Genomic DNA, 20,324 nt, shown 5'->3' on the forward strand with positions numbered 1-20,324 from the left:
TTAAGGTTCCTCTATTCAGTCGGCATGTCCTGTAGAGATCCCCCAACCACCAAAGCCGATATTGCATTTTATGTCACGCAATTCGCAGGACTAAGCAAATTGCTATCCAGCTATAGTCCCATCCGGCACACTGGCAAAGAGTAAAGGCGGGATTTACGGCTGAAAAATGCCTGGATGCATAAATTGCATCTGTCACATACCCCATGATCACTGTAGTGACTCTATATTCCTTTCTTATGTACTTCCCAGTACATACGACCATAGGGTGTGGAAAACAGGGCTTCCCGTCCGCTCAGCCGTACTTAAGCCACACGCCGGGAGGTTAGTAGTTGGGTGGGTGACCACCAGCGAATCCCTTCTGTTGTATGTATCCCTTTTTCATTTTTTTTATTCCGTATGTGAGTAATAGGCTAAATAGATTGGAAATAGAAGGATAACACGCTGTTTTAATACGGTGTAACAATTCCACGTTATGGATAGTGATAATTATGGGACAAAATAATTGAGAATTTGTGCCAACGAATACGCTACCCGCCTTACCGAGTCGTTGGCAGCAGAAACATATTATGATAATTGCGACCATCTTTGGACTGTCCCTAAACCGTACAGGGATATCATTCTAGTCCGGGATCAAGGTCAGAATTGATTAGGTTAAATCTTGATAAGTGCACTATTTTAAGAAAGCATCGCCCTATACATAGGATTACTGTTACTGTACAACAAAAGGGATGCTTATGAGTGAAAGAATAGATCGATTATGGCAGAGGATGGAACCTCGCATCCCAACCACAGCATCAACAGCCTCCGTCCAGCCGTTTGCAAATATGGGCATACCCACAGGTGCAGTAATCTTGGTCAAAGATCTCGTAGAGGTTGGGCGGCACGTAGGATATACCGACAGTGACATCCGTAACACTGGCGTTGACTGTATTGATCCAACAGGGACTATCATAGAAAGGATCTTCCCCATCCACGGGAACGAGCTGCAATACCGGCAGGTTGAAGAAGCAGGTGGGAAGGACTCCAGTGCTAGCCACCTCGGTGATGTCGACGGACTGAGACCCGTAGTACACTCCCGTTGCATTCTGACAGGCCTCGGAGTTGACTATCATTTCCGTGATATTGATCCCGTAGCTGGTGATGCTCTCGATGATAGTCTCCGTGGCATGGGTGTTGTGCGCCTGTCCCTGCTGGCAGTTGGCAGCCCCGGGCCAAGCCAAGGTATAACAGATGTCATCGATGAGGTAGTCGCCCACGCTGGTACATTTCTTGGGCTTGACGGAGGCGTCCTTCAATACGTAATAGTCCGCAGCGGCGAGGGCTGCACCGACAAGGTTCATCTTCAGCGTGGCGTTGATACTTTTCTGCATTTCCAGCCAGGTAGTACCGTCATAGGTAAACAATGGCTTTACATTGTAGAAGTAGTTGGCGACGTCGTGGGTGAAGGGCCCCTCGATAAGGCTGCTGGGAAGATTGCTGGCCTCGTTGGGGTATTCGAAAACCCAGGCACTTATGTCGACAATGCTCTTAGTAGTCGAATTGTACAACTCGCTCATGATATTAATGAGCTCTGTCTCGATGTCGGTACTGTCTGGCAGTGTGTACAAGCTGGAAGCGAGCAGGCTGATGAAGGTGTTAGCCGTGCTAAATCCAGTGTCAAGAGGGTCGGTCAGCTCGCCCGATCCGGGTAAGAAAGTAGAGGAAAGGCCAAGGGCGGTAGAGAGGGCTGATTGAAAACTGGAGAAGCTCAGCACACCACTCTCCACGGTGGGTGAGAACGTGTCCACGATGACAGGGATGTCCAAGGCTGCGACGCTAGCACTGCCGTAGAAAGCCGAATACCACTGAACCAGGTTGGCAAAGAGTGTTCCCACCATGTACTGGGCCCAGTATAACCCACTCTCAATCTCCCCCTCAGTGCAAAGATCACCTAGAGCCTCCTGGCATGGCCCAGTCGGAAAGTCCTGGCAAAAAGCGTAGGCAAAGGTGCCGGCCATATCTTCGTCCCAGTCCTTGGGGTTACCCGCGTATTCAGTAAGGACTTCGTCGATATAGGCAGCTCCCAGCATGACATACTCATCCAGCTCCGCTGTAGTATTGTCACCCGCAATCAAATCTATGCATGTAAGATTCTGATCCACGTCCAGACCTAATTCGTCGATCTCGACCTCTAGATCCAGCAACCCCGGAGTGCTGGGGTTGACATAGACCTCAAACTCTTCCAAATCAATTGCCCATTCGCTCGTGCCCGCAAAGTTGAAGGTTTCATAATAAGCTGTCCGAGTGCTCTTGGTTGTGTTGGTCATGTATCCCACCCATTGAGTTTCGTTATACACCAAGATATCAGAATCACTGTCAGCATCAAAGATCCACTCTGCATCGGAATTGTCTGCCAGAATTTGATTGATCCCCGCATTGGAGATATAACCTGTGGTCTGGGTGCATGGCCCGGCCGCTCCTCCGGCGGTCCATGTGCAGGATGAGGAGTAGCAGCCAGCAGTGGTCATTTCGAATGAGCGCCCGTAGCTGGCCACGCCCACCATGATGGAACTGGTGGCTGCCGGGGCTTTGGAGATCATTGATAGTGCCCACATAGTCTCCGTGAGGTTTACATGATTGAACAAACAATCACCTGCTGTACAGCCAGACTGGGAGTATGCGTCTCCGAGATCCCATGTTCCGTGCAGATCGTATGTCATGAAGACAATGTAATCCACGACCTCGACCATCTCGGCAATAGGAAAGGCCTTTAAATATCAATAAGACGCAGGCGCAGATATGGAGATTGACTTGGACGGCAAGGCCTCGCGTAATGCCGTGAGAAATTCGAGATAATTTGAACCATCCTCGTCGCTTCTAGCAGGGATCCCCTCGATATCAGGCTCACCGGGGTATTCCCAGTCAAAATCAACACCGTCCAGGTCGTACTCATCCAAAAAGTCTACGACATTCTGGACCAGCGTATCACGGTTGGCGGCTGCGACACCTTCACGGAAAATCATATAAGTGTCCGGGCTGGTGGAAAAGTCCCAACCCCCAAAACTGACGATGCGCTTTATGTTTTCCAATTCCCGGAAGTAGGTGAATTGTTGTTCGGCACCGGCAATGCTGATTGAAAAATTGGAAGTAATATTCCCGAAGGCGAAATGAACGTGGGTGAACTTTTCGGGACTGATAGTGAAGGCGTTCATCTGGAGGCAAGGTCGTTCCACATTAGAGGCTTCAAAATATCCCACTGCAGAGAAAGACGACGGAGCGGTTGCGGTATTCACAATAGTTGTACCGCAGTTCGAGATACATCCATTGGAACCCGGAGGGGCAGTGCCTGGGGCGTCACTAGCAGCTAGGGTATCATTACAATAATCTGGGGTAGCACCACACTGACCCCAAATATCACAGCAGGCGTTGAGCGGACATGGGTTTAAAGTCGCCCAGTCCCCCACGGTAGTGTCTGTGAAATTAGTACCTGGCACCTGAGGACCGCAAACAGCGTTAGCCAGAGCGACCGGATAAGGGGCGGTGCCATTGGAAAGACAGATGGATTGACCGGCTTGTAAGTCATCACAGCCATACCACCCCCAGGTATCTGAGTTGAAGCTATCAATCTCATCCTCGGTGAGACTGTACGTAGCTGCGAGTGCCGAACATGAGTCTCCAGAGACAACATCGTAGGTGCAACAAGTTCCATTGGCGTAGGCAGATGGGGCAAAGTCAGGGAGGTCGCCTGACGAGCAACAAACATATTGCCCCACGGTAAGGGTCGAGCAGAGATCGCTGGATGGATTGTAGTCGTAGAAGTCATCGGCTGAGATCCCACACTCCTCGACTAGAGAAGCGCAAGAGTCCCCCGAGATGACCTGTACGTAGGAGCAGGTCGAACGGCGGTGCAGGGAGTGTCGGGCATGTCCATGGGACAAGGAATGACCATGTGCACTGGGAGATCTGGAGTGCACGACGCTGGTGGTGTTGCCTGTAACTGGCGACGAAGCATTGGCGGTTGACACATTAGTTGGATCTATGGAGAGCAGCCTAATACTGCCAGTATCGCTCGCGGTAAACCCAGAGACGCACGCGCCGTCACTCCAGGTGCGAACATGTTGCTGAACCCCTGCTAGGTCTCCGTGTAGGTCGACAGCAATTCCCAGAGTATAATTAGCATTTCTGCCACATGATTGCCACACCCATCTATCGCTGGACTGGACGTTGTCAAATAAATCGGCAACGCCATCCAGCAAGGCATGAATGTTTTGAGCGCGTTCAAGACTGCCTCCAACATAAATAGCCGCCGCCACGTTCTCAACTTCCGAGTAGGCAAAGATGGTCGACTTCTGACAGTTGCCCAGGAGATAGGTCTGCATTTCCTGCAAGGCCATCAGAGTCTGATTACCCTTGATACCGGGGGAACTCTTGGTAGTAGCCTCGGCATCCCAGCGGCCAACCTCGTAGTTAGCATCGAGGGTTGAGATTGCGCTGGCACATGAGGTGCCACCACTAGCGCTCTCCAGACCATCTGAACCAGTTGTGGTGCAGCTGTAGATGGTGTGATGGGTGGCGCTATCATTCAATGGGTTCTGGACCATGAAGTCTAAAAGCATTGTCTGGTTGCATTTTGAAACCCTGGTTGTACTTGGGTACACAAACCACTGGGTGGCGTCATAGCTGTCACATTTGGCCGGACAGCGAGGAGGTTTCTGGACTCGTGCACGAGCAGAGACGTTTGCAGGGGAGTTAAACCCAGATTCCAGAACAGAACTGCTGAGGGCACTTCCTTGCCCAGCCAGCCACAACACTAGGAGCTGGGCAATTGGCAAAGTCCCCCACATGGCCTCTGGAATTCACGACACCAGAATGATAAAGGAACTATTCACTAAGAGGCTATCGAAAAGTGAAATGGAAAACAAGAATAGAAAGGAAAGATCAAAGAAAGTGATGGAATGAGTGAACTAAAGGAATGTCGCACATCTGCCTGGAATTGAAACTGTGATGGAAAGAGAATGATCTGCCCACCATCGCGAGAGGGGCTCTTTTATACCCAAGGAGACGAGTGAAAGCACTAATATGTCGGAAATGAGGTTTGGCTAACGACGATTTTTCCTGTGATAATTCGGCTAGTGCTGCCACAGCGCCGCGGTTCCAGCATAGTTCGGCCAAGTCAAATGTATACTAGATGAGACCGGTGCTGTTCTATACAGACTAGGTGATGCTCAATTGTGGTCATTGCTGCCGACATCCCGGCCCGAAAATCGTATCATCAAAGGAAGCCCAATTCCTACCATACCCTAACTCGTACCTCTCATCAGGTCATTGTGGCATATGCTTTTCATCTACATGATGTTCCTCAGCGAGAATCATCATACGTAAAATCTCAATCCAGAGGGTAGAAAAATATGCAAGCGAGTCGCCAGGTAAGTTCCCCGACCTCGGAGAAATGTAAGGCACTAGTCTGATGCTACATGCTTCCGGAAGATAGGTGCGGATATTACGGCTGAGAAGTGCCTGGCTAATGGCTCCGCCAGAGGGGATGTAGATGGGTCCAGGCGACATTACCTCTGGCCCAGAAGCGAATTGCAAGTGGCCATGTGCTAGTGCTAGTGGTGATACAAAGCGCCCACCTGGGTTCGTACCTTGTCCCCTTTCCCCCAACCCCCGGATAGCTTGGGTTCATTACGCGCTGTTTCCTGCTAAGCCTTTGGCCGCCACTTCCACAGCGTCCTTCACCGTTGTACCCTCACTACGAATGAGGCCACCCGTTCAAAAATGGACACTGCACAGCACCTCGACTCATGATGCATGATCTAGCAATTAATGGTTAATACCGAGTCGGTAATAATTACCTGGGTCAGGCATCAGGTGCGGCAAGACTTGCCCAAACACCAGTCTCTGCCACGGATCCTTCCGCTTTCTTCTGCAGTGAGTAAAGGCGAGTCGGGGTTTTCACCGATGTGAGTGGACGCCGGAAGTCCAAGGGAAGTCAGAAGGGCTACATCGGAGATAAGGGACGAGCCAAAGATGCACCGGCACTCTAGTCCCATGGTCCGGCTACGACCGGCCCTAAGGGCCTACTGCCTAGCCCGCGCCACAGCCCCTATCGACCTCCCCCGGAAGCGTTCCGAGTGAGAGTAGTTCGTTCCAGTTCGGATTCAACAGGGCATCTTCTCATGAGGGGAGCTTGAAATTTGTCTTTTGCCAAACAGGTAGTTCTGACGCCCATTGCTAGCCAAGCCCATCCGGATGTTATCTATTTCTCTACTGCCCGCCAGGGACCAGCTGAAGCTTAATTGGGGCTAAGCTTTGAATAGGAAAGGCTTGGTCGGCAAACTGCCCCGGACACTAAACTGCAAAGGGGGATGGCTTCGTGCGCCACCAAATTAACCGGACCATATCCTAAGCCACTATAGGTACTTTGGTCCGTTCCTGGTAGGTGGGTTGCCACTCGGCGGTCCGACGGCCGTTCATCGGGCGAACAGGACACCCCCCCCTCAATCATCTCCAGGGGCCGATATAATGACTACACGGAATCCCGGCCCCAGAGAAATCCAGTTTGCAGCCAACCTCCTAGAACCCAAATGCGTGGTCCGGTAAGCACCCAGGCTGTCCTGTTCAGCCTGGCCTTTGCGGTCACAATTGCGGCCAAGGACGACCCGGACTATAATCCGGCTCTCAATTTTCGCCCTGACAATGTCACCCTGAGCAACCTGTACTACTGGGTCGGATCGTATGTCAGAGGTCTACCCTGTTGAATTAATGCTGATGGAGCAGGTACTACAATGGCACAACAGACGTGGAATTGTTGCCCTACGCCGGGCTGGCCTCCACGTACAGGTCCCTGTGCCCCAATCTCGCCAACACGACGATTACCAAACAATATGAGACCGTGCTAGCCCTCACTGAGCCCAGTACATATAACACTGGCTACGACCCCGTCAATGCCTTTCTCACGTTGTGGCCTCCCGGCTTCAATTTCTCCTCATTGCCTTATCCAACCTCCTCAGACGAGACGCTCGAGCTTGACTCATCATTAGAATTCGCCTTATTTTCCTCCGAGTGAGTGGTGCAATCCGAGAATCTTATAGTGGTCTCGACTGACATGTTACAGTCCTACCTACTGGGTAGAAGGCAGTGTAGAAAACAACTTCAATTGGACGCTGAACGCCACCCAGAGCCCACCGTATAGTCTCTCCAGTACCCTCACCGAGTACGACGGGCAGGGGGGCTTTTCTTCCAATGTGACCAGCTGCAACGGAACGGACACCGTGGAATGGACCTTTTACCCTCTTCCCTGGAACCTGAATGGAACTGGGTATAACCTGCCTGATCCAGTTATTGATCTCGAATTCGATGTGAAAACTGCCAATCTCTCTTTAGAGGGCTATTTCATCGGCTACGAGGTAGTCAAGGAAGGCTCCAAAACTGGCAGCAGTATGGTTCTCGCCGTAGGCAAGCTGAAACTTACCTTCTTGGGCGTGTTGGATGCATACCACTCGGATGTTCTGGTCAATACGACCGATACCCCGACTTGGCTGCGCACGGTGGGATTTCAGAATAACTCCCTGAACGTCGGGTATACCAGCGTGGCAAGTGGTTCATCGGTGCTGGGAGCTCTGGCAATTGGCGCTTGGATATTCCTGATGTCTGCAGCGTTTTCATTTTGCGCTTGAACATGCCCGTTCTCAATCCTCTACGCAAGGCACCTTGGCTGGGATACATGTCGACTGACGATGGCTGTATACTTTCTTTTCTGTAGGCACCTTCACACTCTGCCCGTGGTTGGTTTGTGACGGCGGGTGAGCACAAAAGGTAGCCATTGCATGAATTGCATCTGTCACATGCCCAATGATCACTGTAGTGGCTCTATCAGTCAGCTGTATATGCTGTACGGAAATGGGCAGACATGTTGATTTACGGACCCCAAATCGACTGTCAATTATTATTTTCCACCCTCTGCAGGTTCTTCATTTTAGTTGGTCTAACGCCCGTGAGAGTGGATGTAGATTCAAGCCCCGAATATGGAGTGGCCGTCGGACCGATATCGGGGTGACTTAAGCCAGGACTGCAAGCCTACAACTGTGGGAAGTGGGACCATCACCAAGACGGGTAGCGAGCCGAAACTACCGAAGTTACCCTGTCCCCTCGGTCAAACCCTTAAATGCGGGAAGTACGAAGTCTATACAGGACATTCCGAATCAAATATTAGGTGTAGCTGCATTCGATCTTCGTCACCCATTTGATGCCTTAGAAGAGCAGGAACGATATGCCTGAATGAGAAAATTCTTGACTTGGAGGTGGTGGTATCTGAGGTGATGGAACCTGTGATGAAGCGCTGCATGGGGGATACTCTCCAAGATTTGAAACTGCCGGTGGATGACCCAGCGATCCAATCTTTGGTTATTGACGAAAACAACATCTATATTCCTTGCTTAAGTACGGCACAGTACATACGACCATAGGGTGTGGAGAACAGGGCTTCCCGTCCGCTCAGCCGTACTTAAGCCACACGCCGGGAGGTTAGTAGTTGGGTGGGTGACCACCAGCGAATCCCCTCTGTTGTATGTTTTTGGTTTTTGTAATTTTTTTTCCATTTGTTTTTATTCAATTTTAAACAAAGCTTGTCAATATCATTTACCCTCAACCCAAATCCCAGTTTCCTCTGACCCCTCATCTATCCTGCATCTACTACCCTGCCCGAGGCTGGAGACCGGACGCGTCCAGCCAAGGAGGTCTAGAGAAAGTGATGCTGATTGATGATGGTTGAATCATTCAATACACTAATTTTTGTCCGCTATGATACCTATTCATCAATGAAACCTCCTCTTCCTCGGCTATATTATCGCAAATCTATACATGAACTTCGTGGACAAGGGCCCTACGTCGAGACGATGTACATCATGGAAGAAAGAATAGACATTCAAATCCAGACTAACATCTCCGGATACGCCTTGCATATACCTGTCTCGGATGTCCTGCACATATACACATCATCAAAACGGGGAGGCATCTATGAAAGGAATGTACTGTCGCGGGCATGTAGTGTTGGACGCTGGAACAGTGCCCTGGAGGTATGCCTGGATATGTTCAAAGTAACAGTCTGAGCCCCCCTGGTCGATGACCGTATGCTGAATAAAACGTCCCGCGAGTAAGCCTAGACTCTTGGTCCAGATTGAGAAAGGAGAATAACTTACACCAACGGCTTCTTGCATTAACAGAACCGATCCGGCAAACCGAGAGGAAATCTTCCGCGCCCTGGAACGAGATAATGTTAGCTAGTAGCATAACCAATGGCGATGCGATTTGGCCAAAACGTACGATTGCAACGGTGTAATAGGGTCGATGGTATTACTCGTAAAGACGATCGGGAAGGACGTAGGCCGTTTTAGTGCGCTTATTTCGCCTGCATCAACCCTGGTTAGACTTGATTTTGGAAAATGTGGTCGCCCATTTGGCCGAAGACGATGTAAATAGAATGCAAGAAAAGAGAGATAGAGAGAGAGCGAGAAGGACTGTTGCCTACCGTGAACCACCATGCTATCAGGCAAGTGCGGCCGGAATGATCGGCATAAGATACCTTCCAGATAGGTGGGGTAGATATCACCGATGTACTTGCTCTTGGAAGTCATGTACTCCGCCCACATCTTGAACTCTTCAATGGTAGTAAGCCTGTTTCTGCGATACGAATCGGTGCATGTAATGGCAAGACGGGCATCGGTTATAGCGTTTGACTCATCATACACACCCGCGAGAGCAGAGAAATTCCCACGCTCGGCCTGGTGTAGGATGTCAGCCATGCCGGGAAAGCTTGACAATGGGGTGTAGATTGTGTTGAGAAAAAGAGACTTTAGGTCTGAATAAGTGACCATTGTCGGCAGGTCTGGATCGCTGATGCCGCTTAGCGGGACTGGATGGTTCTGAAGCTGACGGATGATGCTGTTCATTCTTGCCGTGATGTTAGCTGGGGTGGGTCCCCAGAAGGAGCACTTTGCAGCGCCTGCGGAATGACAGAAGGTCGAGAAGGTTTCCATGGCCTCGTCCATTTGATCCGCATTGTCCGTCCAATAGTTGTTATAGTATTGCTCGGCGTTCAGAACACCATCGAGGATCATTCTCCCCACGCGGTCAGGAAACATAGAAGCGAAAGTGCTTCCAATGACAGTGCCATAACTGATGCTATAGCTCCATAGCTTGGCGTTAGATGGTGACTGGCCGTTCATCTCGGCCTCGGCTTCGATAAATGTGAGCAAATCATGTGCAACGGCTGGCGTCGTCACATAATATGAATGGGGTGAATTGTTCTCCACCGCATTGTTACACCACTCGCCGTAGATAGAGCTGGAATAGTACTGCTCCTCAAGCGATGTTGATGAGATATTGGTGGCGCCGGTCCTATGCAGTCGATAGAAAGCTGATCTTGCTGTTGCGTCCTTTGAGAAGCAGTCGAGATGCAAGCCACTGTTGTTCACACCGCGAGGGTCAAAGGAGACGAAGTTGTACTGCTCTCCAAATACCTGCCCGAGAAGATTCTGATATGTGAGGACTAGGTCGACACCAGAACCACCCGGACCGCCTAACGAAGTGTCAGTCCAATCAAATGAAGTTCAGACACATTGCATGACAGATACAATCAGATCATACCAGGGTTGATCACAATGGTTGGAGACTCAGCGGTGGCAGTTTTGCCAGCCACCTTGATGAGGGCAATCGACGTTGTGCCAAGACTCCTGTTTGAATAGTCCAAAGGAACTTCCAGTCTAGAGCAGCCAAAGGCATCGAAACACGGTGTCCATGTGAGGTTGGCCGATGGTTCGATCTAGACGGCTCGTCAGAAGCTTGAATACCTCGAGCAATGTGGTACGGTAAGCTCCCGGACTCACATTGTCAAATGAATAGACCATGCACCGATCGTGCAAACTGTGGGCTATCCATCCCGAGCTCATGATAAGGATGAGCGCATTCACAAGTCGGTTCATTGTAATCCCTGGGGCTTCTCATTGATTTGTTTGTTCAGTTGCTTGCAATAGCAGAAACGGTTTCGATCCTAGGAACTCCATTTATACCAATTGAATTTCCTTCGACAGGAGTATCAAGTCCGACGGTTTCAATAGGCAGCGGCATTCTTCCCATCAACTCAAGATACCTCCTGCGCATGATTGGTTTTTGTTCCGCTTGTACGAGCCAGCCAACGAATATTTTTTGATCACCACCAAGTATAACCAAGTACGGTGGGTGCGGGGACCGATCTCGTCCTTGTAAATGTAGAGCCGACCCACAAAGTTGACTGCTTATATAGTTCCCGCCTTGTGATGAATATTGAATAGGAGAAGGCTCGGCTTCCTTGGCACCCGGCTGAACCGAGATAACCAATCAGGACTTATCACAATGTGAACTAGTTTATAAGAAGCAAGATTTATGTCAGATTCCAAAGTATCCAGCAGTCCCACCTGTACGAACTAGCCAATCAAGACGTATCATGCAGCCCACTAGATTCCTATTAATAAGCTTAATGCCAACTTGAACTGGTCTACGGAGTAGCTTGAGGCAACCTATCCCATCCTTCCCCATCACTGACAACTCCCCTTTAAATGCCCCGCTTGTACGAACCAGCCCATCAAGTTTCCGCAACCTCCGATTCTTGTACTCCGTACCGTCCGCCTTTTCTCACTTCGCTTTTCACCACAAATGATACGGCGATAACTTCCTCATTGACGTGCGAACCTACGGTTAGCTCATCATCTTGGACTCTCATCGGCATCCCATAAGCTCCCTTCGAAGCCAATACATGTAGGTGGTGGCTTACGGGTCGTGGTGGAATTGACCTCTACCTGAAACAGTGCGCATTGCAATCTTGTCCGGATCACATCACCAAGATGGACGAGATGAAGAGCAAGAACTATGCCTGGAGAAAAAAGCCTCGCAAGTTCGCTCCTAAGTCACGACTAGGCTGTAAGACTTGCAAGTAGGTCTTGACCAAATGTATTGCTCTAGAGTGATAGATTGTGTTCAAAGGCCTTTGAACTGACATCCGCCAGGATAAGACGAATTAAATGCGATCTATCTCGGCCTTCATGCTTGAAATGCCGTTCTACCGGTCGCACCTGCGACGGCTATAATGAAATGCCCCTCGCATGCAAGGCCGAGAGGATTCAACCGACTCAATATGCCAGGGAGATTGTCGACAGAGTCGACAGCTGCGACAGTGACCACCCCTGTACCACGGCCAGTGCGTATGAGCCAACACGATGGCATTCGAAATACCATGATCTCAATCTGCAGAATCTCGGATCCCTTATGGTCTTACCCGTGACTGGGTCAACTCAGGCGGAAGCAATGTACTTTTTCCAGGATATCTCAATCAAGGATCTGAATGAATACCGCCCTTGCGAACCTTGGCGGAAGATTCTGATGTTTTTCTCCCAAACCGTGCCAGCAGTGCGGCATGCGGCCATGGCTCTGGCCTTGATCCACCGAAACTACCTGGATCGAGATTCTCACGAGCGGGGATATCAATCGCCTTCCTGGAAAGATCGGCTACAGGATAAGGCTCCTTTGATTCACTATAACCGCGCCATTGAACTTCTACTGAACCTGGAAAGTGGTGACAGCGCCGAAACAACCGCTGTCACGCTTTTGGTCTGTTATCTCTTTACCTGCTTTGATCATCTGGCGGGCGACGACGTACAAGCAGTGAAGCACCTGCGCGGAGGTGTGGCGCTCTTACGCAGCATTGAAACCGCTTCATTCAGCCACTGTACCTCTGACAATGCTCAATCCTCGGGGGTACACGCAATTCTCTGCCAAGTCGCCAAACAGATCCACCATCTGGACATGCAGGCCGTCATGTTTCTGGTCGACTGGACTCCAGCCAACATTCAAGAGACATTCATGTCCCATCTTGCACTCGACGACAGTCCCTTTCGGTCACTCGACCAAGCTGCCGACCACCTCCAGAATCTCCTCACTCAGGTAATGAGGCTGCGCAACACGAATTATCAAATATCCCCGACGGATACGATGTCACCGTTACCTTCTTCGCTCAAGGACATTGTCCTAGGGCAATTGGAAACGTGGTCAAATCTGTTTGAAAACCTCCTGCAACAAGACGGCCCCTCTGGGTCAGACTTTGGAACGGGCCCTCTCGTGTCACTCCTACGCTTACAACATACTATCGCCTGGATTCTCCTCAACGGGTACGGACCTGGCCGAGAGATGGACTATGACAAATTCCTGCCCCAGTTCCAGCAATGCGTCGCCTTGGCGGGCGAGGTAGCGGCAGCGCATCAGCGGTATTCGGGGTCATCCAGGTCGACCTTTACGCCAGAAATTGGATTTCTCCCCGTCCTGTACATCATCGGGGTGAAGTGTCGGCATCCGATTGTCCGTCGTCAGGTCTTGAGTATTCTGCGGCGGCAACTAATACGGGAGGCGGCTTGGGATAGCATCTCTACTGCCCGGGTGGTGGAGCGGGTAATTGAAATTGAAGAAGGTGCGGGGGGAGAGCAAATGGTCCACTGCATGGAACAAATCCCCGTATGGCAGAGGATCGAGGCATTGTCTTATACATATGTCCGAAGGGGACCGCCTGCGGCCAGGTTGGAGATTACATATACATTCTGCGCCAGGGAGGGTGTCCACATTGAATCACTCATGATTTAACGATACTCGATCACAAACAGCAAGCTGTGATAAGGAATCAAAGAGTAACATCTCCTCTGGCTCTTCAATTCAGACCCATAGACCGCGTATGAGCCATTCTTGATCATCGCTCAAGGTCGAACGGAAACTGTTGCGCGGAATCGACAACAGCCGGCTGAAATTGTGTATATCGGAAAACGCACGCAGTTTAAGCCCCGCTCCTCTACCATTTGGCTACTCCATAATGTGTGCCAGTCCAGCGTTCAGGAACTTCCGGCATACTACCATCATGAGGAGCGCTTGTTTCTGGTCTGGGAGCCGGTAGCTCTTTCAGTCACTCAGACCCTGGCATCCGAGTGTATAACCACGGAAGGATTTCGGGGAAGAGGTTGTAGGCTGGAGGTGGTCAGAGCATATACGTATTTGCAACCGCATCACCGCACTGATAAATCATTGACCAAAAATACGTATCGCTGTATATAGTCGCAATAGCAAGTTAGTACTGGACTTACCGGTGTAAAGCCTGTTCGTATGATCAAATCTAAGCAAGTTCTGGGGAGTGCCGCTGGCTCTTCATGCACCTTACTTAGGGTTACGGATGAGTGCCCGCCAAACATCTATCACTAAAACCAGTCCAAACTTGTAAGCCGAGCAATCCCTCATATCCATATGACATCTGTCTGATTTGCCAATTTCACAACTTAGTAATATACAAGGAACCATTCCTCATTCTAGCATGGCGCATAAAATCATAGAGTCTAGTGAACAGGGCTCCACCCGTCCACTTAAGCCATTGCCCGTAGCCAATCCTTCGCACTTCCCACGAAGTAAGCAAACTGCCCCCGCCTAAACATACTCCTCCTTGTCGTAGCACTTCTTCAATCCCCCATCGCACTTCTCACCCCCATCCCAAACCGTACTCGCTAGTGACAATCTCTTAGCACCTTCCATCTCACCTTTCTTCTCACTGCCAACACACCCCTCCTCATCGCCCTCCACACACCTTTCCCTCTTTCTCCTCCCACCCCCCACACCCCGCACAACCCCCCACCCCGTCGTGCCCAACCACAACCCCAAACAAACCATATCCAACCAAACAGCCGCCTGCATTCGCCTGACCGATGACGTGAACCGCACGTCCTCCACTGCCGCACGCACAGGAAGGTATAACGTTCCGAACACGCCCACCTGGGCGAGCCAAAGTACCATGATGATGCCGTCTATCGTTGACCATGACGCGTGGATGGCTGGGAGAAGGAGGTTTAGGGTAGAGATGAGGATAGAAACTGTGGCGACGAATTCGGCGTAGATCCAGCTCGCTTGCGCGTGGGTGTTAGTGTGAGTTGCGTGGGCGAGATCAATGCCGTAGAGGGCGGCGATGATGATGGCGAGGAGGAGTTGGGAGGTGCGGAGGGTGGTTTGTAGAACTGATCTGGGATGCATGGGTTTGGGGTTGGGTCGGTGTGGTTGTGGGGGCGTTGGGATGTGTTTGGTCATGGTGTTCGATTTGAAGGATTGTCTGATAAAGAGATGAGAAAAGTTGATGCAGAGGTGGGACGATGGAATATAAAGACTGCAATATATCGAAGACTTGGGTTCTAACCAGAGCAATAAGGCATCCAGAGTGATATATTTAGGACACTGATAATGTGGGTTCCCGTGAACTTGTCCCAATATAGTAATTTTCGAGTATTCGTATTTTGCATTCCAGGTCCTGATCTGTCGGTGCTTTCTATTGGTCGGACCCTGCCGATCATCCCTGGAACGGACCCACTGCTGCATGGCCGTTTCCTTCATTTCCTTGACTTTTTCTTGTCGTGCTACAGATTTTTTTAGTCCACTCCACCTGAGTTTATGTCATGCATTCAACCCATCATTATGGTAGTAAGCAGCCCACATTGTCCCATGCTATGTGTTCATTGTGCTATGGTTAAAACCATATTCATTAGAGGCCCGCTCACCCATTACAACCCCGGTCCTTCTTCGCGACATTGACCGATAATCTGAACCAGGGTGGAAGACTCAGCCTATCAAGTCTGTAGCGGAGGGGGGGACTGCATACCAGGCATCTACAATTGCTATAGCTTGGATACCATGGTATTTACTCAATAGCCCAAAGATACTATTTTGGGATTGTCCACAAAAACGTGTGGTACATATATATCTTCGTATACGGATAGTTAGATTGAAGTGTGGAACGATTCTGCAAGATGTCCGTTCCAGATAAGCTTTGCTTGGATGGACTATTGTTCTGAAGCCTTCACTAGTGAGGCTATTCCCCCTCCTCATTAGTTACCGCCAATCCCCACTAGAATCGCACAACCACGCGACCCGAAGACATGTCGTCTGGGATGACCCAGCGACTCATCCGGGAATAGTAACAGTCAAGCATTCGGAAAGCGGGTGTTGCGCCGCCCAGCCCGTCCCACGTGGACCGAGGGGCATCCCGCTAATCTTTGTGGAAGATTGAAGCTAGTGATGAAGCCCATCACAGCCCTGAGTCTGCTACTCTCGAGGTCCGATACTACGCCACTTATTGATCTAAAGTCTAGGCTAATCGGAGCAAACATATTCATATAGATTCATAAAATAAAAAATCAATGAGAAACAGCAGAAGGATATCTGCCCAAAGAAACCGCCGATTCCGACGTAAGAGGCCCGCAAAACTGCTCAGCGTCGGCCCTCTTCCGGGCCTTCTTGATAAGCCGTCCCGGATGATACACAATGAACACCGCAAAGACCACAAACATCATAAACGCATCAAATACATAGATGAAGGCCTCACTGGTGTTCAGCACCGATGTCTGCGCCGAACCAAATTGAATCGTTCGCACCAAGTTCCGGATCATGAGGGCCGCACACGCCACGTACAACACCCACATATACCGCTCCCACGCGAGCGAGGGGTTTTGAACGACGAATGGCGTGGGTTCACGACCCAGCCGTTGATGGAATTTGACCGCAATCCAGATGAAGAAGCAGAAGACGAAGAGTGAGAAAATCAACCCGGCCAGCACCACCTTCTTGCCGATACTCATGATGTTGGCGTCGCCGGTGACTTGTACACCGGCACCGCCGAGCTGCGTGCAGAAACACAGCACGTCGTTCAAGACGAAGACCCAGGTTAGGCGTTTGGTGCGCATGCTGGAATGGTGCTCGGCCTGCAGAGAACGGATCATCCGGCCAAGAACCATGTAGACGGTGGCGGCGACGAGTGGGGGCGCGCAGAGAATCAGCATTTCCTGCAGTGACCATGACCGAATGTCGGTTCGGGATTGATGGGACCAGGCTCGACCGTAGTATCCGAATGTTTCACCTATACGGAATCCTCATTAGCGCCAGTCGCGAGGGAAGAACTGGAGAGGGTAACGTACAGACACCACCTAATATGAGGGGAATAAAATAGGCGGCGCGATAGGGGAAGGTCAGGACGAGGTGGACCACCGTCGCGACTCCAAATAATCCCATAAAGGCATATCCGGCCGTGGCGGACGGAGTGTAGGGATAGAATTCCACCCAAGGGGTAGAGCCGTTGACACCTGGATGAAAAACAATGTCCATGACGCAGTTCGATGTGTGAAAGTCAACAATCTGGGAGAAGACAAGCAATGCGGGTGTAATGGTGGTTTCGGCTTTGTCAATGATCACCACCTGTTGACAGCTTTATCATCTCGGTGTTGCCTGTTGTCCTAGGAATGGTTGCTCCATCAGGTCTGCAGGAATCAGACATCCTTTTATTTCCAGCTCAAGCGCCACGCAGCTCGAACCATCAATTTAGCTAGAAAGGTAGGGCGAATCAGATGGGCAGTCGAAGGGTTTGAAAAGACGAAACGTGAAGCAGAACAAAAATAGAAAGCAGCAGAATAAAGTGGGCACGAGTACGACAGAATTGCCTCTTTGGGAAAAGATGACCCCTGGCGGAACGCAAAATGCGCAACCCTGGATCGCCCGCGAAAAGATTTCGAGATCGTCCTTGGCCTTACCTTTCCCGGTAAAAAGAGCGTATTCGTTCGGCCCGAGTGGGTTCGGCTTTCTGCCGGCCGTTGTTCCACAGCCCTGTTTGGATTGTATGGGAATTCTGGGGCCTGATGATATCAGAACCTTAGTTCTATGCAACCGTTGACGTGTGCCATGTCTTTTCTATCGGGACATAGGATATTTCACTGGGATTTGCCTATAAAATGCCCCCTTGCACTGCTCTTTCCCATCATCTAACTCCATCGCTTTGCTCTCATTCAAAATGTGGCCGGCCATCGTTTCGGCGCTCTTCCTTGCCGCCACGGCATCCGCCTCTCCTACCTGCAAAGTAACCCCATACGACGCAGCATGGCCGTCCCATGCAGACTGGGCAGCTCTCAATGCCTCGATTAACCACCAGCTCCTCAGCACCGTGCCCGTAGCATCGTCCTGCTGGGCTGGGAATCCGTTTGGTTCGTCAGTCTCCTGCAGCGCCGTCAAGGAGGACTGGGCCAACGCCGCGTGGCAATCCCGGTTTCCTGAGTCCATTGACTACCCTGTCTATGCGAATAACTCCTGCCTGCCACCAAATGCTTCCGGCTACCTGGCCGAACGCGGATGCACGATCGGCGGGATGCCGCAATATATCGTGAATGCCACCAGTGAAGAACAGATCGCGACAGCGGTGAAGTGGGCTTCGGAGCGCAATATCCGCATTGTCATCAAAGGAACCGGTCATGATCTGAACGGACGGTAAGTAACCTCATGCCGTAGTGCGGTTCGATCTAATTTCTGACTGCCCTCAGATCCAGTGGCGCTTTTGCTTTGTCCATCTGGACGTACCACCTGCGCAAGCTGGAACGCAATAGCGCCTGGCGGCATCCGACTACCAATGCATCTGAGGACGTGTACATTGTTGGCAGTGGTCAGCAGTGGGGCAACGTGCTCAACTTAGCCCTTGAACAAGGGAGAGTCGTCACTACCGGCCAAGATCCCAGCGTGGGCCTCGGCGGGTACATTCAAGGCGGCGGCCACGGTCCCATTTCCCGGACGTATGGACTCGCCGCGAGCCATGTCCTCCAGATGAGAGTGGTGACGACAACGGGCCAGATCTTGGTCGCTAACGATGCCGAGAACCAAGACCTCTTCTGGGCACTCCGTGGCGGCGGTCCCGGTCTATATGGCGTGGTCACCGAGTATGTCATCCGGCATCATCCAGTCCCTTATAATGTTATCATGGGCAATGTCCTGATAGCCCCTAAGGATGGTAGCAACGCCAGTGCCGAGAGGTCCTGGGACGCTGCCGTCCGCCACCTTTCTGCACTTCCTGACCTCATGGATGCCGGACTGGCCGGCGCTTGCATGGTGGCGACTGGGGAGATGGCCACATCGTTTGGATCACTCAGGGAGTTTACCACCGGAGTCGTGATCAAGCAAGTCTTCTGGTCCTTCAATTCCACTCCTGCTGCGATGGAAGCCCTGGTGAACCCCGTTCTGGCCAACATCACCCAGGCAGCTGGAGGAAATAACTCTCTCACCGTCTCCTTCTCGGCCTCCAATTCCGGCAACTACACTTCATTCTACAGTGCCATATCCGGCAGTGAAGTCGCCGGTGGAGAGAGTCTGGTGTCGAGTCGTCTCCTCGGCCGGGCCGAGTTGAATGACACGCCATTCTACAAACAAAAGGAGTACCTCAAGATCGCCATGGGCTCGCAAAACTCCACAGCCGGAACCTACGCCACGGTGGGACTGCAGGGTGGACCAGGTGTCCGTAACACGCCCGCCGAGGCATGGGGGGCCCTCCTTCCCGCGTGGCGCTCGGCCTATCTCCACTTCATTTCCAATGGAGCTACGGTGGACTCGGTAGCTGCTGGCTCGCCGAAGCTAGCGCTGGAGAGTGCCGCTCGTTTCAACGAGGCCAAGGAGCGGATGTGGAGAGAGTGGTCGCCGAATTCAGGTGCCTACATGAACGAGGCCAATCCTTACGACAGCAACTTTAAGCATGATTTTTACGGCGCCAACTATGACCGTCTGGTGCAGGTCAAGGCGAAGTATGACCCGAGTGAGAGTCTGTTTGTGCTGTCGGGGGTTGGGAGTGATAAGTGGGACTATGATTTGGACAGTGGTCGACTTTGCAGGAACTGAGTGATGAGCAGCTGTGTTTCATTACCCTCTTCTACCTGTATATATGCTTTAAGGCCTTCGAGAAGTGAAGGAACAGTTCTGGTAGCCGAGCTCATCATTTATCCATCCAACATTATCCCTAGAAGAGCATAAACTAGCAACGACATATATTCGATTATTCCGTTCCTTGTCTTCAACTGTATACCGACTCGGTCCATCACGTCCCTAGCTCCCGTGACATACAAATGTGTACAACATCCACTTCACCAAATTTGAACATGCAACCAACCACGGACTGAACTGAGCTGGCCGCTCATGAGCGCAAGATTCGCGGCAACACCACCGATCAAGGTGCTGTAGTGTAGTGGTCATCATGAAACGTTGTGGTTCTCCGCAGCGCCGTTTCGACCTGGGTTCGATTCCCAGCAGCGCCATTCAGTGGCGTTTGTGCTTGATCTTTTTTTTTTCCCCTCTTGTGGGGAGGTATTTTTGTTTCTTATATTGTCAGATTTCCTTGGTTGTGGGGCGAGGGAGTTGTGGTGTTGGTTTACATCGGACTTTTCTCTAGCCCTAATCTGGATGTCTTCCCCGGTGCCCCGTACAGCAACCATCAACTCCGC

At 51.1% G+C, this 20,324-nt stretch overlaps 8 protein-coding genes and 1 non-coding gene across 9 annotated transcripts; 4 read left to right on the top strand and 5 right to left on the bottom strand.

The window, feature by feature from the left end:
* Positions 1-794: 794 nt before the first annotated feature.
* Positions 795-2,543, bottom strand: BO80DRAFT_437212 (uncharacterized protein; the record flags this gene model as incomplete). Its single annotated transcript, XM_025720993.1, has 1 exon — positions 795-2,543. The coding sequence occupies one exon, from the start codon at positions 2,541-2,543 to the stop codon at positions 795-797; it is 1,749 nt and encodes a 582-aa protein (XP_025572440.1).
* A 213-nt stretch (positions 2,544-2,756) lies between these two features.
* BO80DRAFT_447724 (glycoside hydrolase) lies at positions 2,757-4,823 on the bottom strand (the record flags this gene model as incomplete). The annotated part of the gene is made up of 1 exon (XM_025721627.1): positions 2,757-4,823. The coding sequence occupies one exon, from the start codon at positions 4,821-4,823 to the stop codon at positions 2,757-2,759; it is 2,067 nt and encodes a 688-aa protein (XP_025572441.1).
* A 1,691-nt stretch (positions 4,824-6,514) lies between these two features.
* On the top strand, positions 6,515-7,904 carry BO80DRAFT_427633 (uncharacterized protein). Its single transcript, XM_025720060.1, has 3 exons — positions 6,515-6,715; positions 6,760-7,044; positions 7,097-7,904. Exons 1-3 carry the CDS (start codon positions 6,567-6,569, stop codon positions 7,656-7,658), a joined length of 996 nt encoding a protein of 331 aa, XP_025572442.1. The 5' UTR covers positions 6,515-6,566; the 3' UTR covers positions 7,659-7,904.
* Positions 7,905-8,995: 1,091 nt separating this feature from the next.
* Positions 8,996-10,961, bottom strand: BO80DRAFT_480471 (uncharacterized protein; the record flags this gene model as incomplete). Its single annotated transcript, XM_025723340.1, has 6 exons — positions 8,996-9,139; positions 9,180-9,240; positions 9,304-9,388; positions 9,509-10,558; positions 10,627-10,801; positions 10,866-10,961. The coding sequence occupies 6 exons, from the start codon at positions 10,959-10,961 to the stop codon at positions 8,996-8,998; spliced, it is 1,611 nt and encodes a 536-aa protein (XP_025572443.1).
* Positions 10,962-11,855: 894 nt separating this feature from the next.
* BO80DRAFT_413176 (Zn(II)2Cys6 transcription factor) lies at positions 11,856-13,644 on the top strand (the record flags this gene model as incomplete). Its single annotated transcript, XM_025718047.1, has 2 exons — positions 11,856-11,947; positions 12,021-13,644. The coding sequence occupies 2 exons, from the start codon at positions 11,859-11,861 to the stop codon at positions 13,642-13,644; spliced, it is 1,713 nt and encodes a 570-aa protein (XP_025572444.1).
* A 313-nt stretch (positions 13,645-13,957) lies between these two features.
* Positions 13,958-15,130, bottom strand: BO80DRAFT_504256 (uncharacterized protein; the record flags this gene model as incomplete). Its single annotated transcript, XM_025724415.1, has 4 exons — positions 14,480-15,130; positions 14,210-14,299; positions 14,136-14,146; positions 13,958-14,019 (listed from the first exon to the last, which is right to left on the bottom strand). Exons 1-4 carry the CDS (start codon positions 15,118-15,120, stop codon positions 13,958-13,960), a joined length of 804 nt encoding a protein of 267 aa, XP_025572445.1. The 5' UTR covers positions 15,121-15,130.
* A 1,090-nt stretch (positions 15,131-16,220) lies between these two features.
* On the bottom strand, positions 16,221-17,402 carry BO80DRAFT_480484 (RTA1 domain-containing protein; the record flags this gene model as incomplete). The annotated part of the gene is made up of 2 exons (XM_025723341.1): positions 16,998-17,402; positions 16,221-16,939 (listed from the first exon to the last, which is right to left on the bottom strand). Exons 1-2 carry the CDS (start codon positions 17,182-17,184, stop codon positions 16,221-16,223), a joined length of 906 nt encoding a protein of 301 aa, XP_025572446.1. The 5' UTR covers positions 17,185-17,402.
* Positions 17,403-17,863: 461 nt separating this feature from the next.
* On the top strand, positions 17,864-19,725 carry BO80DRAFT_480492 (putative isoamyl alcohol oxidase; the record flags this gene model as incomplete). Its single annotated transcript, XM_025723342.1, has 2 exons — positions 17,864-18,333; positions 18,387-19,725. 2 exons carry the CDS (start codon positions 17,864-17,866, stop codon positions 19,723-19,725), a joined length of 1,809 nt encoding a protein of 602 aa, XP_025572447.1.
* Positions 19,726-20,054: 329 nt separating this feature from the next.
* On the top strand, positions 20,055-20,138 carry BO80DRAFT_t237. The gene has a single exon. It is a non-coding gene; the product is annotated as a tRNA-His (tRNA).
* Positions 20,139-20,324: the final 186 nt, after the last annotated feature.

The sequence above is a fragment of the Aspergillus ibericus genome, assembly GCF_003184845.1.
Source record: "Aspergillus ibericus CBS 121593 unplaced genomic scaffold BO80scaffold_38, whole genome shotgun sequence".
NCBI lineage: Eukaryota > Fungi > Ascomycota > Eurotiomycetes > Eurotiales > Aspergillaceae > Aspergillus > Aspergillus ibericus.